The sequence below is a fragment of the Pygocentrus nattereri genome, chromosome 3 (genome assembly GCF_015220715.1).
Source record: "Pygocentrus nattereri isolate fPygNat1 chromosome 3, fPygNat1.pri, whole genome shotgun sequence".
Classification (NCBI taxonomy): Eukaryota; Metazoa; Chordata; class Actinopteri; order Characiformes; family Serrasalmidae; genus Pygocentrus; species Pygocentrus nattereri.
The window spans coordinates 49,427,353-49,443,358 of NC_051213.1; the positions used below are offsets into that span (position 1 = coordinate 49,427,353).

General features: G+C 45.1%; 1 protein-coding gene across 1 annotated transcript in view; it reads left to right on the plus strand.

Moving 5' to 3' along the window:
* Positions 1-15,671, plus strand: part of deptor (DEP domain containing MTOR-interacting protein) — a 42,005-nt gene extending 26,334 nt beyond the window's left edge. Inside the window, exons 7-10 of the mRNA XM_017686984.2 lie at positions 4,405-4,539; positions 8,983-9,053; positions 9,573-9,677; positions 14,661-15,671. Of these exons, the coding sequence (XP_017542473.1) occupies positions 4,405-4,539; positions 8,983-9,053; positions 9,573-9,677; positions 14,661-14,789 (440 nt within the window). The 3' untranslated portion in view covers positions 14,790-15,671. The remainder of the gene's footprint in view (positions 1-4,404; positions 4,540-8,982; positions 9,054-9,572; positions 9,678-14,660) is intronic.
* The last annotated feature ends 335 nt before the right edge of the window (positions 15,672-16,006 follow it).

Here is a 16,006-nt window from a genome sequence, read left to right on the forward strand (position 1 = left end):
CTCTGTTTACCTGCTCGCTACAAGTAATTCCTTCCGAAATGCATGGAGAACCGCTTAGTGTAGACGTTACCATGACAACCAGCATCACGTGAGTCCAGTCAGTGAGATGAGCAGCAGTGAGCAGTGCTTGTGTTTTTAACTGCTTTAAAATGATGTCAGACTTATGAGTTCTCTGCTTTTGATATGACACGACGCACATGCGCAAAACGCACTTACACATTCCGGTAGGGAATGTAATCGGATACAGGTGTTTACCTGGCTATTATTCTTCTATTTAATGGATTATTTACAAGATTACCCTCGATCAATTGGATAGAAATTGCATTCCGAATGGCCTCGGGCGGACTAGACTATTCTGATTGAAGTGTTTACGTGGACGGATTCTATTCTGATTGAGCTATTAACGGATTATTAGGCTGCATGTTAATGTGGCTATTGTCCATCAATCTGAAGAATGATTCCACCTTGGAAGGGGTTCTTTAAGTGTTCATGGTTCTACATTTTGTAACATTGGGGAACGATGACTCAGGGTCAAAATAGTCCACGGCCACAGAGCCAACACAGAGAAAAGGAGGGACAGACATCATGCAAAGGAACACAGGAACAACAAACAACGGAGGCCAGAATAACACAGGTGGCTAACAAGAGGGTAACAGGTAAAACAATCAAGGGCGGGGTCTGGAAACAAGGGGGCAGGACCGGGAAGGAAGCAAAACAAAATCACATGGACAAGACCAAAACCAAAAGAAAAGCACATGGAGGACTGGGAGGGGCCAGTCGTGACACATTTATTAAAGAACCCAGGTGAAAATGATTGAGCACATTTCTGGACGTCCCAGAGATGATTACTAACACGTTTACTCCGTTTACTGTAGTTTCTCATTGCTAGTACTTTCACATCTACTCTGGTATATTACTGAGTATTTCCCTTTCAGTCCTTCACATTTCGTTGCTAATTCTCTGTTTTGGGTTTAATTTCACTCTGCTGTGCTCCTGGTCTGCTTCACTGTTGGTCACTGCTCTCACTTTGGAGCTATCACGCTTATTTTAGGCCCAAAAGAGAAGAACTTCAGTTCCGATACTGATACTCAAGTTCCACTACAGGAGAACTTGGCGCTCCAGATTTGGGACCTGTATAAGAGCTGAGAGTGAAAACATAGGTTTCATGTTTTATTACTGCTGTGAAGTAACAGTTTTATAAAGATAAACGTAGAGCGTAATTCCGCGACTGAGCTTGTTAAACCTGTTTTACTGAGCCGCTATCGCCTGACTCGCTGTTTTTATAGCTCTGGCACGCGTGCCGTGAGTTTCTAAAGCATGTTATGGAAAATGCAGACAGTGCTTTGCTCTGCAGTTGAACGTTCTGCTGCCTGCATGGTGGTGCTAATCGTTTAGAGAACAAGGAGCTTTAGTTTGGAGAAGTGCACAAGAAGAAAAACCACTCGGAGCTTTCAGATCAGTTTTCAGGTGAAGCTGGAGATTCCAGTTGCTCCGGGTTTGGTGCTGCAGAGATTTCTCACATGCAGCGCTGTGCAAGGAAAAAAAGCCACATATTGAACAGAGAATTACTCAGAGGCCTCAACAACTATCAGCTGGTTCGCCGTTCTGCTAAAACACCATTCTTTCTAATGGGAATTGGCTCACCACTAGATCGCCTTTAGATCCCTTCAGGAAACCTTCACATGCATTGAGAATCAGCCACTGGTCACCTGTTAAACCATTAGGATCCTTTACACTTTGAAATGAACCCATTAAAAAAGACAAAACACATTTAAAAAATAATCAGAAACACTTAAATGTCTGTAAGGGTTTTTCAGCAGGGCCCTCTTTCCCTTCGTTCCAGCTTCCATTCTTTTTTCAGGAGACTCACTTTCAGTTCCTCAAAGAATCTGCACACAGACCTCCAAAGCTCCGTCTTAGAAGCTGGTTGATCACAACCAATCAGCTCTCAGTAGCAGTAACGCTAACCAATCAGCTCTCAGTAGCAGTAACGCTAACCAATCAGCTCTCAGTAGCAGTAACGCTAACCAATCAGCTCTCAGTAGCAGTAACGCTAACCAATCAGCTATCAGTAGCAGTAACGCTAACCAATCAGCTCTCAGTAGCAGTAACACTAACCAATCAGCTCTCAGTAGCAGTAACGCTAACCAATCAGCTCTCAGTAGCAGTAACACTAACCAATCAGCTCTCAGAAGCAGTAACACTAACCAATCAGCTCTCAGTAGCAGTAACACTAACCAATCAGCTCTCAGTAGCAGTAACACTAACCAATCAGCTCTCAGTAGCAGTAACACTAACCAATCAGCTCTCAGTAGCAGCAACACTAACCAATCAGCTCTCAGTAGCAGTAACACTAACCAATCAGCGCTCAGTAGCAGTAACGCTAACCAATCAGCTCTCAGTAGCAGTAACGCTAACCAATCAGCTATCAGTAGCAGTAACGCTAACCAATCAGCTATCAGTAGCAGTAACACTAACCAATCAGCGCTCAGTAGCAGTAACGCTAACCAATCAGCTCTCAGTAGCAGTAACGCTAACCAATCAGCTATCAGTAGCAGTAACGCTAACCAATCAGCTCTCAGTAGCAGTAACGCTAACCAATCAGCTCTCAGTAGCAGTAACGCTAACCAATCAGCTATCAGTAGCAGTAACGCTAACCAATCAGCTCTCAGTAGCAGTAACACTAACCAATCAGCTCTCAGTAGCAGTAACACTAACCAATCAGCTCTCAGTAGCAGTAACGCTAACCAATCAGCTCTCAGTAGCAGTAACTCTAACCAATCAGCTCTCAGTAGCAGTAACACTAACCAATCAGCTCTCAGTAGCAGTAACGCTAACCAATCAGCTCTCAGTAGCAGTAACACTAACCAATCAGCTCTCAGTAGCAGTAACTCTAACCAATCAGCTCTCAGTAGCAGTAACTCTAACCAATCAGCTCTCAGTAGCAGTAACGCTAACCAATCAGCTCTCAGTAGCAGTAACACTAACCAATCAGCTCTCAGTAGCAGTAACGCTAACCAATCAGCTCTCAGTAGCAGTAACACTAACCAATCAGCTCTCAGTAGCAGCAACACTAACCAATCAGCTCTCAGTAGCAGTAACACTAACCAATCAGCTCTCAGTAGCAGTAACACTAACCAATCAGCTCTCAGTAGCAGCAACACTAACCAATCAGCTCTCAGTAGCAGTAACACTAATCAATCAGCGCTCAGTAGCAGTAACGCTAACCAATCAGCTCTCAGTAGCAGTAACGCTAACCAATCAGCTCTCAGTAGCAGTAACGCTAACCAATCAGCTCTCAGTAGCAGTAACGCTAACCAATCAGCTCTCAGTAGCAGTAACTCTAACCAATCAGCTCTCAGTAGCAGTAACACTAACCAATCAGCTCTCAGTAGCAGTAACGCTAACCAATCAGCTCTCAGTAGCAGTAACTCTAACCAATCAGCTCTCAGTAGCAGTAACTCTAACCAATCAGCTCTCAGTAGCAGTAACGCTAACCAATCAGCTCTCAGTAGCAGTAACACTAACCAATCAGCGCTCAGTAGCAGTAACACTAACCAATCAGCTCTCAGTAGCAGTAACGCTAACCAATAAGCTCTCAGTAGCAGTAACACTAACCAATCAGCGCTCAGTAGCAGTAACACTAACCAATCAGCTCTCAGTAGCAGCAACACTAACCAATCAGCTCTCAGTAGCAGTAACACTAATCAATCAGCGCTCAGTAGCAGTAACGCTAACCAATCAGCTCTCAGTAGCAGTAACGCTAACCAATCAGCTCTCAGTAGCAGTAACGCTAACCAATCAGCTCTCAGTAGCAGTAACGCTAACCAATCAGCTCTCAGTAGCAGTAACTCTAACCAATCAGCTCTCAGTAGCAGTAACACTAACCAATCAGCTCTCAGTAGCAGTAACGCTAACCAATCAGCTCTCAGTAGCAGTAACTCTAACCAATCAGCTCTCAGTAGCAGTAACTCTAACCAATCAGCTCTCAGTAGCAGTAACGCTAACCAATCAGCTCTCAGTAGCAGTAACACTAACCAATCAGCGCTCAGTAGCAGTAACACTAACCAATCAGCTCTCAGTAGCAGTAACGCTAACCAATAAGCTCTCAGTAGCAGTAACACTAACCAATCAGCGCTCAGTAGCAGTAACACTAACCAATCAGCTCTCAGTAGCAGTAACACTAACCAATCAGCTCTCAGTAGCAGTAACACTAACCAATCAGCTCTCAGTAGCAGTAACACTAACCAATCAGCTCTCAGTAGCAGTAACACTAACCAATCAGCTCTCAGTAGCAGTAACGCTAACCAATCAGCTCTCAGTAGCAGTAACACTAACCAATCAGCGCTCAGTAGCAGTAACACTAACCAGTCTCTCTCTCTCTCTCTCTCTCTCTCTCTCCAGTGAGCCCCACTAAAGAGATCAGGGTGGTCTGCGTGAGGCGGAGCAGTATGAGCAGTAGCTGTGGCAGCAGTGGCTACTATAGCAGCAGTCCCACCCTCAGCAGCAGCCCCCCGGTACTCTGCAACCCCAAATCAGGTAATAAAAAGCCCTAAACATCACTTTACAACCACCTCACACTTACACTCAGTCCCCGTTCACAAACCCTGCCGTCCGTCATCCTCCCTGAAAAGGGTAACTGGGTTATTAAGTGTTGCATCACATAAAACTCAATTCCCTTGTTTGCCTTCGTGCTTATGAAAGCCGCTGCAGCTGAGCGTGAGGTGCTGGTCCTTCTTTCAGCTTCATTGTGGACAGCTGGAAATAACTAAGCCAATGCTAGCAACATTCCTGGGGCAGCCCTGCTTTCACTATTGGAACTTTCTGGCTAACATGAAGCAGCTGTATCACACAAACAGTCTGCCGGAAAATTCTGTGACAGTCATGCTTGATAAAATTTTAGATATTTTAAAAAGGAAAGTCAAACCACAGGCCACAGATCCCGTTTAACTGTCTTGTTTTTGCATTCTTGAGTGCCAACAGTAAAAAACAGCTCTATAATGTTCATATGACAGACTGTAATACACTACAGGAAGCGTAGGGGGCGATACGGCTTCTACTGTTTCATTTAAAAAGCTCTATAATGTTCATATGATCCACACAGTCACTCTGACAGACTGTAATACACTACAGGAAGCGTAGGGGGCGATACGGCTTCTACTGTTTCATTTAAAAAGCTCTATAATGTTCCTATGATCCACACGGTCGCTCTGACAGACTGTAATACACTACAGGAAGCGTAGGGGGCGATACGGCTTCTACTGTTTCATTTAAAAAGCTCTATAATGTTCATATGATCCACACAGTCGCTCTGACAGACTGTAATACACTACAGGAAGCGTAGGGGGCGATACGGCTTCTACTGTTTCATTTAAAAAGCTCTATAATGTTCATATGATCCACACAGTCGCTCTGACAGACTGTAATACACTACAGGAAGCGTAGGGGGCGATACGGCTTCTACTGTTTCATTTAAAAAGCTCTATAATGTTCATATGATCCACACAGTCGCTCTGACAGACTGTAATACACTACAGGAAGCGTAGGGGGCGATACGGCTTCTACTGTTTCATTTAAAAAGCTCTATAATGTTCATATGATCCACACAGTCGCTCTGACGGACTGTAATACACTACAGGAAGCGTAGGGGGCGATACGGCTTCTACTGTTTCATTTAAAAAGCTCTATAATGTTCATATGATCCACACAGTCGCTCTGACAGACTGTAATACACTACAGGAAGCGTAGGGGGCGATACGGCTTCTACTGTTTCATTTAAAAAGCTCTATAATGTTCATATGATCCACACAGTCGCTCTGACAGACTGTAATACACTACAGGAAGCGTAGGGGGCGATACGGCTTCTACTGTTTCATTTAAAAAGCTCTATAATGTTCATATGATCCACACAGTCGCTCTGACAGACTGTAATACACTACAGGAAGCGTAGGGGGCGATACGGCTTCTACTGTTTCATTTAAAAAGCTCTATAATGTTCATATGATCCACACAGTCGCTCTGACAGACTGTAATACACTACAGGAAGCATAGGGGGCAATATGTATCTGTAGGAGAACCCACCGTGGTGGATGATGCTATGGTCCAGCAGCTTCTGCATGATCTTAATGGCTGTCTCTCTATCAGAAGCTTCCTTGTGCTCTATCAGCCAATTCTTGGGGTGGAGGAGCTGGTCACTGAAGGACCTGCGACTCTGGTTTGTCATGTCTGCCCCTTGATCTATCCGTGTTGGCTACATGAACCTGGAGTGTTTTGACTATGACCCTGGATTTGCCCCTAATAAATCTCGCTTATCTCAGCGTATGCGTCCGCCTCCTCGCTCCGCATTACAATTCAGTAGACACTATGAATTATTCAGTATCTATTATGAATTATTCAGTATCTATTATGAATTATTCAGTAGCCACTATGAATTATGCAGTATCTACTATTAATTATTCAGTATCTACTACTCACTATTCAGTATCTGCTATGAATGATTCAGTATTCAGTATAAACTCTTTGGAGTGCAGACTCACACAGACCTTAAGGGGTTAATGTTTAGAGTGTTTGGTCAGAGGAATGAGGAGCTCCTGGTCGCTCACTGCATCGTCAGCTCTGGGAAGCTTTGACATGAAACAGCCGAGTGTGATGAGTGCATGTGCCTCGTTTTGGCAGCCGAGTGCTCCTTTCCGATTGGTCTGTCTGCTCCTCCAATCCCAGCATGCCTCAGCTCTCCACCCCGAATAAATAAGAGCAAATTAAACAGTGCAGAATCAGAGCTGCTCAAACTGCACTGCTCCCAAACCAGAAGCTCCGCACATTCACAGCACATCTGAGGAGCTGAGACCTTACACAGAACCATGCAGAACCACTGTCTCTACTGAAGAACCCTGAGAGCTCAGTGGAAAACAACAAAACATAATAAAAAAGGAGGAAATGGGCTCCTCCAGTCCTCCTGACCCTCAAAGGGAGGCTGGACTGGGCAGTGGGTATTGGAGTCTGCGCTGTGACGTAGCAGATGGATCCTGGAGTCAGATCTCAGCCTGTGTTGGAGCTGCAGAAGGAGAAGGGTGGATTAAGAGTGCAGCACAGCAGTGACTCAACCCTTAGATTACTGACTGACTAATATCACCGCTAACAGACCCGCCACGCCCGGTTACGGCCTGATTACAGACTGACTGCAGCTCAGCGTGGACTGTTTTAAAACACACACAAACAGACGTATATGTTAATGTATGTATACACGCGCACACACACACACACACACACACACACACACACACATATATATATATATACACCATATTTCCAAAAGTATTCACTCACTCATCCAAATCATTGAATTCACCTCGGCCTGCAGACTGCTTCTACAGACATTAGTGAAAGAATGGGTCGCTCTCAGGAGCTCAGTGAATTCCAGCGTGGTGCCGTGATCGGACGCCACCTGTGCAGCAAGTCCAGTCGTGAAATTTCCTCACTGCTAAATATTCCACAGTCCACTGTCAGTGGGATTATAACAAAGTGGAAGTGATTGGGAACGACAGCAGCTCAGCCACGAAGTGGTCGGCCACGTAAAATGACAGAGCGGTCAGCGGATGCTGAGGGGCATAGTGCGCAGAGGTCACCAACTTTCTGCAGAGTCAATCACTACAGACCTCCAAACTTCATGTGGCCTTCAGATCAGCTCAAGAACAGCGTAGAGAGCTTCATGGAATGGGTTTCCATGGCCGAGCAGCTGCATCCAAGCCTTACATCACCAAGCGCAATGCAAAGCGTGGAATGCAGTGGTGTAAAGCGCCGCCACTGGACTCTAGAGCAGTGGAGACGTGTTCTCTGGAGTGACCAATCACGCTTCTCCGTCTGCCAATCCGATGGACGAGTCTGGGTTTGGCGGCTGCCAGGAGACGGTACTTGTCTGACTGCATTGTGCCGAGTGTAAAGTTTGGTGGAGGGGGGATCATGGTGTGGGGTTGTTTTTCAGGAGTTGGGCTCGGACCCTTAGTTCCAGTGAAAGGAACTCTTAAAGGTTCAGCACCAAGAGATTCTGGACAATTTCACGCTCCCCACTTTGTGGGAACAGTTTGGGGACGGCCCCTTCCTGTTCCAACATGACTGCGCACCAGTGCACAAAGCAGGTCCATAAAGACACGGATGAGCCAGTTTGGTGTGGAAGAACTTGACTGGCCTGCACAGAGTCCTGACCTGAACCCCATAGAACACCTTTGGGATGAATTAGAGCGGAGACTGTGAGCCAGGCCTTCTCGTCCAACATCAGTGTCTGACCTCACAAATGTGCTTCTGGAAGAACGGTCAGAAATTCCCATAAACACTCCTAACCCTTGTGGAAAGCCTTCCCAGAAGAGCTGAAGCTGTTATAGCTGCAAAGGGTGGGCCGACATCATATTAAACCCTATGGATTAAGAACGGGACGTCACTCAAGTTCATATGTATGTGAAGCCAGATGAGCGAATACTTTTAATGTTTAATTATGATTGAGTCACTAACGGTGCAATGAAATCCTGTTATAGTAACTTATATTGATGCTTATGTTTTTGCTTCTCCTGTAAAGTGTTTTTGGATCTTGTTCTGAGACAGCGACAGTGTATAATATACATGGGGCGTATTATAATTATATATATAGGTATGTACACATGTATAGATAGACATATCATACAGTATATTTTTTACATTTACAATTTGATCATTTTTACTCAGGTAGGTGAAGGTGGCGTTGGGAGTCTTGCCCAAGGACTCTTATTGGTATAGTGTGGGGCAGTTACCCATGCGGGGGACTGAACCCCAGTCTATAGCGTAGAAGGCAGAGGTGTTAACCACTACACTATCCAACCACTACCAGTATACACTATATATATAAAGTTGTGTTTACTAGTAAAAAACAAATGTGTCTTGGTGGTGGTGGTGTGTGTGTGTGTGTGTGTGTGTGTGTGTGTGTGTGTGTGTGTGTGTGTGTGTGTGTTACAGTGCTGAAGAGGCAGGTCAGCCCAGAGGAGCTGCAGAGTCCAGGAGGAGCTTTCATGAAGAAGACATTCACTGTAAGTCACACATACGTTCACTTATTCAGCAGCGTTCTCGTTATTACACCTGTATTATGTTCCTGCTGGGATCTGTGACATCATACATCACATATACATCACACATCATACAGGGTGTATCATTATCATATAGACCCTTACTTATAGAAACGTATACACAACATGTATGAGGTACTTACAAATATGTACGTGTTGGACATGCCGTTACAGCTACGCATTACGCATATACACACACACATCATATAATATACATAAGACGTATTAAAATACGCTCGTTTGTTTATTTGCTTGTCTTTTTACCGCTTTTACGTTTTTAAAATCTTTTTCTGCTTCTGTTGTTTTTGCCGTGTGAATTAAATTTTTCAACCGTAAAGCACTTTGAGCTGCTTCGTGTATGAAAAGTATGATATAATAATAATAATAATAATAATAATAATAATAATATTGTTGTTTTGTTGTTGTTATTATTATTATATGTGTTAAATCAATTATTAAAGCCAGCTGTATGTTTGTGTTCAGATTGTAGGTGATGCTGTAGGTTGGGGCTTCGTGGTCAGAGGCAGCAAACCCTGCCATATTCAGGCTGTTGACCCCAGTGGACCGGCTGCTGCGGCCGGCATGAAGGTAGAGTGCACTTACTGCCCAGCGGCTCAGTGAAACGTACATGTTTCTTCAGTGTTTTGGTTTTAATCGAGCTTTCAGTGTGTTTTAATGGGAAACTCTGCTGAATTCTTACGTTTGGTTTGTTTTAGCTTGTCTTTCAACTTCACATTACACACTTTTAACTGTGCTTATCGTCGCTGTGGGAAGGAAGTGATATTTTTACAGGAGGAGAATAAAACGCACTGTACTGTCAATGGAAGTCAATGGAACCAGAATTTTTTCCACATCATTTTCAGCCTTTTCTTGTGGTCCGTTCGTCATGAAACTTACACACAATGTAAAGGACAGCAGGCATTTTCAGATGAGAGCAGAAACTGAGGAATATGTGAGGTTTTGTTCTGACAGCAGGGCTCTGCTTATTTCTATATATTCTAATAATAAATGCTGTTTTTACTGGACTTGTCCAGTGAGCTCTTAGGTGCACAGCACTGTGTGTGACAGTAATTACATTTACACCAATCAGGCCGAACGTTCTGACCACCTCCTTGTTTCTGCGCTCACTGTCCGCTTTATCAGCTCCACTGACCGTTTAGTTCCCCTCTGTAGTTCTACAGTTACAGACTGTAGTCCATCTGTTTCTCTGATACTCTGTTACCCTGTTCTTCAGTGGTCAGGACCCCCATGGACCCTCACAGAGCAGGTACTGTTTGGGTGGTGGGTCATTCTCAGCACTGCAGTAACACTGACGTGGTGTGTTAGTGTGTGTTGTGCTGGTGCGAGTGGATCAGACACAGCAGTGCAGCTGGAGTTTTTAAACACTGCGTCCACTCACTGTCCACTCTATTAGACACTCCTACCTTGTCGGTCCACCTTGTAGATGTAAAGTCAGAGACGACAGCTCATCTGCTGCTGCACAGTTTGTGGTGGTCGTCCTCTAGTCCTTCATCAGGGGTCACAGGACGCTGCCCACAGGACGCTGTTGGCTGGATATTTTTGGTTGGTGGACTATTCTCAGTGAGGTGTTTAAACTCCAGCAGCACTGCTGTGTCTGATCCACTCAGACCAGCACAACACACACTAACACACCACCACCACATCAGTGTTACTGCAGTGCTGAGAATGACCCACCACCCAAATAGTACCTGCTCTGTGAGGGTCCATGGGGGTCCTGACCACTGAAGAACAGGGTAACAGAGTATCAGAGAAACAGATGGACTACAGTCTGTAACTGTAGAACTACAGAGTGGAACTATACGGTCAGTGGAGCTGATAGAGTGGACAGTGAGTGTAGAAACGAGGAGGTGGTCATGGGTTTAGGCCTGACCGGCGGGCTTTGTTGTCACTCAGAGAAAGTATCTTTGTTGTATAAAGAGACGGAGTCTGAGTCTGAAGACCACCTGGGCGCCTGAACAGAGAGCAGTCTTGATGCTTCTTCCACACGCCTTGAAGGATGGCGGGTCGAGCCGAGCTGTACTCGAAGCTCGAGGGCTTGTGGTTCAGGTCGGGTTTTGACCATTGCCGTTAGGAAGAAAGGGCCTGGTTTTGGCATTGTAGGCGTCAGGCCTTCAGATCCGATGCAGCGTCAGGAAGCCAGTGAGGGCAGCGCAGCAGTGGGGTGACGTGGCTGGACTCCGGGAGACTGAAGACGAGCCGAGCTGCTGCATTCTGGATGAGTTGTAGAGGCTTGATGACCGTATAGGTTGCGAGTTGCGGTAGTCGAGTTTTGAGATGACAACAGCCTGAACGAGCATCTGTGTGGCCTCCCGAGCGAGGAAGGGTCAAATCCTCCGGATGTTGTACGGGACAAACCCGCATGACCGAGTCAGGTCCGCCACAAGAGCCGGGAATGATAACTGACCATCCAGAGCCGCACCAAGGCGGAAGGAGCAGAGAGTTCTCGACCGAGAATAATTTAGAACAGTGTGCTAAAAGGACAGTAATAACTCTGCACGAGAGTGACCACACGTGTAGGCAGCGTAGAGGAGGAGCAGCGTGATGAAGGAGGGAGAGCAGACGTGTGGAAATAAAGACAGTTTGTTTGAGTTGTTGTGACCTCGTTCACTCTGGAGGTCCGATTTTCCTTAAATAACCCGACGAGGACACAGCCGAGCGCACAGCAGCGCTCCTCGTGTGTTCATGGGTCAGGTGACATCATGTGCCTGCTCTCTCTCTCTCTCTCTCTCCCTCTCTCTCTCTCTCTCTCCTTCTCTCGCTCTCTCTCTCTCTCTCTCCTTCTCTCGCTCTCTCTCTCTCCCTCTCTCTCTCTCTCTCTCTCTCTCTCTCTCTCTCTCGCTCTCTCTCTCCTTCTCTCGCTCTCTCTCTCTCTCTCTCTCTCTCTCTCTCCTTCTCTCGCTCTCTCTCTCTCTCTCTCCTTCTCTCGCTCTCTCTCTCTCCCTCTCTCTCTCTCTCTCTCTCTCTCGCTCTCTCTCTCTCTCTCTCTCTCTCTCCTTCTCTCGCTCTCTCTCTCTCCTTCTCTCGCTCTCTCTCTCTCCCTCTCTCTCTCTCTCTCTCTCTCTCTCTCTCGCTCTCTCTCTCCTTCTCTCTCTCTCTCTCTCTCTCTCTCTCTCTCTCTCTCTCTCTCGCTCTCTCTCTCCTTCTCTCGCTCTCTCTCTCTCTCTCTCTCCTTCTCTCTCTCTCTCTCTCTCTCTCCTTCTCTCGCTCTCTCTCTCCTTCTCTCTCTCTCTCTCTCTCCTTCTCTCTCTCTCTCTCTCTCTCTCTCCTTCTCTCTCTCTCTCTCCTTCTCTCTCTCTCCCGCTCTCTCTCTCTCTCTCTCTCTCTCTCACTCTGTCTCTCTCTCTTTCTCTCCTGTCATTCTATTTCTATCTCTCTCTCTCTCTATGTATATATATATAATGGTTCTGTTCTGCTTGTGCAGCTGTATTACTTCCCCTTTATGAGCGGTTATTACATAACAGCATGTTTGCTCACTCAGAAGGCCCAGAGTTACATTCAGAAGTGGTGTGTGTGTGTGTGTGTGTGTGTGTGTGTGTTGGGGGGAGGTTATAGTTTGAGGTTGCAACTCAGAAAGTGATGTTTTAATCTGTTTTTCTGGTCAGAAAAACATTCATCTGTTCAAAATCACACAGTTACACTGGGCCACAGATAAACCGGGCTTCCCCAGCTTGTCTTGCTGTAGGAAATGTGCCTGAAACAAGCCAAACTATCAATGTACTGATATAAGATGACTTACTAAAATCACATAAGACAAGCAGAAAGTGTCTAAAGGTAACTTCAATCGTCTTAATAAGCTCAGAACAATATCGGTTAGACTTAACTAGATTTCACTTGCCAGGACAGTTTTGCAGAGTACTCTGTTGTCAGAAGAGAAGAGGCCGAGAGAGAGCAACCTTGTTTTACAGTAGAGAGCGTAGAGGTTCATGTGCTGTATGTCACTGCTGTCTCCGCTTTTCATGATTTGTTGGACACATTTAGGGAATGCCTGTTTTTTGAGGAACGGACTGAAAGAAACGTCCCAAAATGACTTGGAAAGACGCCTGGTTCCATTGACTTGCATTAAAAGTGAAGTGTGTTTTTCCCTAAGTTATTATTTTCGAGATGTGAGGTTTAGTAACGACAGCAGTGATATGCATATATATATATATATATACATTTCAGAATGGGCAGTACTCAAAAGTTTGACCAAACCTGGTCAGATTACACATTTTGTTGATTTTCTATGTGAAAAAAATGGAAAAATATCTAAAATGCCATAACTTTCACACAGGCCGCATATGTTTTATTTTCCCCCAGTATGTGAAATTTAGCAAATACACACTAACTGTTTATATAAATGTGAGTATCTGCAGAGAATTTGTACTTATTTTCTCTTAAAAATTGCGTCTCGGTGGCGCAGCCGTCTAAGCCTTGGTCCTGTCATCAGGAGATCATGAGTTCGATGCCTAAGTGACGCTACAGCCGTCCGTAGCCCGGAGTCCAAGAGAGACAATCGGCCTCACTCTCTCTGGGTGGGTAGGATGGCCCCCTTCTGCCCCCCATCACTCAACATGATCAGCGCAGGCGTCTGTTAGCTGATGTAACAGATTTGGTGGTTGGCGTCTCCTCCGAGCGCATTGAGCTGTCCGGTGACGTTGTCCAGCTGTCCAGGTCTCAGAGAAAGCCTGTGCTGCCTTCACCCTCCTTGCGTTGATAGTATCGTGTGATTGGGGGAGTGATAACTAGCGGGTGGAACTGGAAACGACTAAATTGGGGAGAAAATTGGGTAAAAAGAAAAAAAATTTAAGAAAATTGTATGTCATTTGACAAGGGCGCCCAGACTTTTTCACACGGCTGTAGGCACTTCAACATGACTTATTTTCATAAAGTTACAACACGCTCTTGTTGTTTTGTTCTGGTTGAGGTATTAACGCTTTAATATCATAATATGTGAGGCGTAATCAGAGACATTCAGTGGGTTTGGTGTGAAATGGTTCAGATGTCTGTACGGCGGTGGTGATGGGAACCAGGCGTCGCCATGACTACAACACAAACGTAGACACGAGTGTAGAATGGAGCGTTTCATGCCAAACCACTATGAGTGACTTTGTTCACATCTTAGCCGCTTTATAACGATACAGAAAGTTTGGAAATATAGGTGGACTTCCCCTCCACTGAGTTCGAATAGGGTGAACTCAAACACTTAAAGGGCTCATATCGTATACATACAGTGGCCTATTCAGCCTACAGGACGTTATAAGGGCTGTTTCAGCCTGGGCTGCTTTTTGAACGAGACACAGCCAATCACAGCAGAGCTCATCTACATATATTAGTCTTAAGGGCACAAATACAGCAGGCTTAGTATACTGGGTGACCCTCAGAGGGAGAAATAAAGTGCTATAAAAGGGAGGATACTGGCCCTTTAATGGGTCACTGATGAGCTCTAATGCAGTTAAACTGCAAACCGTCAGTCTAACATCGCTCTGCTAATGATTTACTTCGTTCACCCCTCACTCCTCTCTCTCTCTCTCTCTCTCTCTCTCTCTCTCTCGCTCGCTCACTCGTCTCTAGGTGTGTCAGTTTGTGGTTTCGGTCAATGGGCTGAACGTGCTGAACCTGGACTACAGGACGGTCAGCAATCTCATTCTGACCGGACCAAGGACGGTGGTCATGGAGGTCATGGAGGAAGTGGAGTACTGAAGACTGAAGTTCTTTAGAGCTCGCTCACTCTCTCTCTCTCTCTCTCTCTCTCTCTCTGCTACATATCATCGCTGTCATAAGAAAACTGTCATAGTGAAGCGTTCAAAGGTTCAGAATCACCGGTCATATTATTAATATTTGTCATTTTATTCAGTAAATAAGTACACAGGGCAGAAAGAAATCCCACAACATGAACAGCAGAAGGTACTTAAAGATGTTTTATTCAATATCTCAGTTTTTTGGGAAGAACAAGAAGCTATTAAGTGATGAATAATGTAGCGTTATAATTAGCAGTTCATAAGCTTCGTTCTGGATATTAATCTTATTAGAACTTCTGAATGTTAGTTAAAAACAGCGATTCCTCTTCCGAGCGTTACTGTAGGTCTAGAGGCAGCCGACGTTTTCAGACCGTGCCAAAAGTTAAAACTGAGCTTTTCTTATGACGCTGATTATGTAGCAGCTTCTCTGAGGGTTCTTGGTCAGACTCACAGTTGGATCTTCAGCAGAAGGTTCTACAGAGAGAAGGACGCCCATCTCTCTGACTCCTTCTCCTTCAGAGACCCTACATTCTGTTCCCGTTAGCGCCTCCCACTGACTGACTGGAGAACTACTGGGACGCGAGTTTTCCAGACAAACGTCTGTGGAGGAACGTCACCGCGGGACGTTTATGGATTACAGGGTCATTAGGTTACAGAGACAGGAGGGTCTCCTCTGTTTGCCACATCTACACAGCTTCATGAGTGATGAGCAGCTGAAGCTGCGTACGAATAGAAAACGTCCTAAAGTCTATCGCAGCTTCGTTTGCGATGTTCAACGTTGTACATTTTAGTCCGGTACGTAGAGAAATTTGGGCCGCAGATTAAAGATAAATACTTTCCTCGAGTGCCTCTGTTCTTAAAGAAATATCGCAAAGTATTCTCTCACAGGATCTCGTTAGGGATGTACTGATTTCTATTAGGTACTACATTTTTAAAGACAATTAAATATTGATCAGGTCTAGCATTAGATTATGATACAGTTTTACTTACTGATCATGATGCCTCAGCCATCCGTAATTTCTTGTGACCAGTGTGAATAGGTCAAATGTTCAATTCCCATTGTTGCCACAGCCTATATTGATCATTTTTGCCATGTACAGTGAGAACTAGTTATATGTTCAATTCATAGTGATGCCACAGCCATCTGTAATTTTATTCATGACCATTGGGAATTGGTTA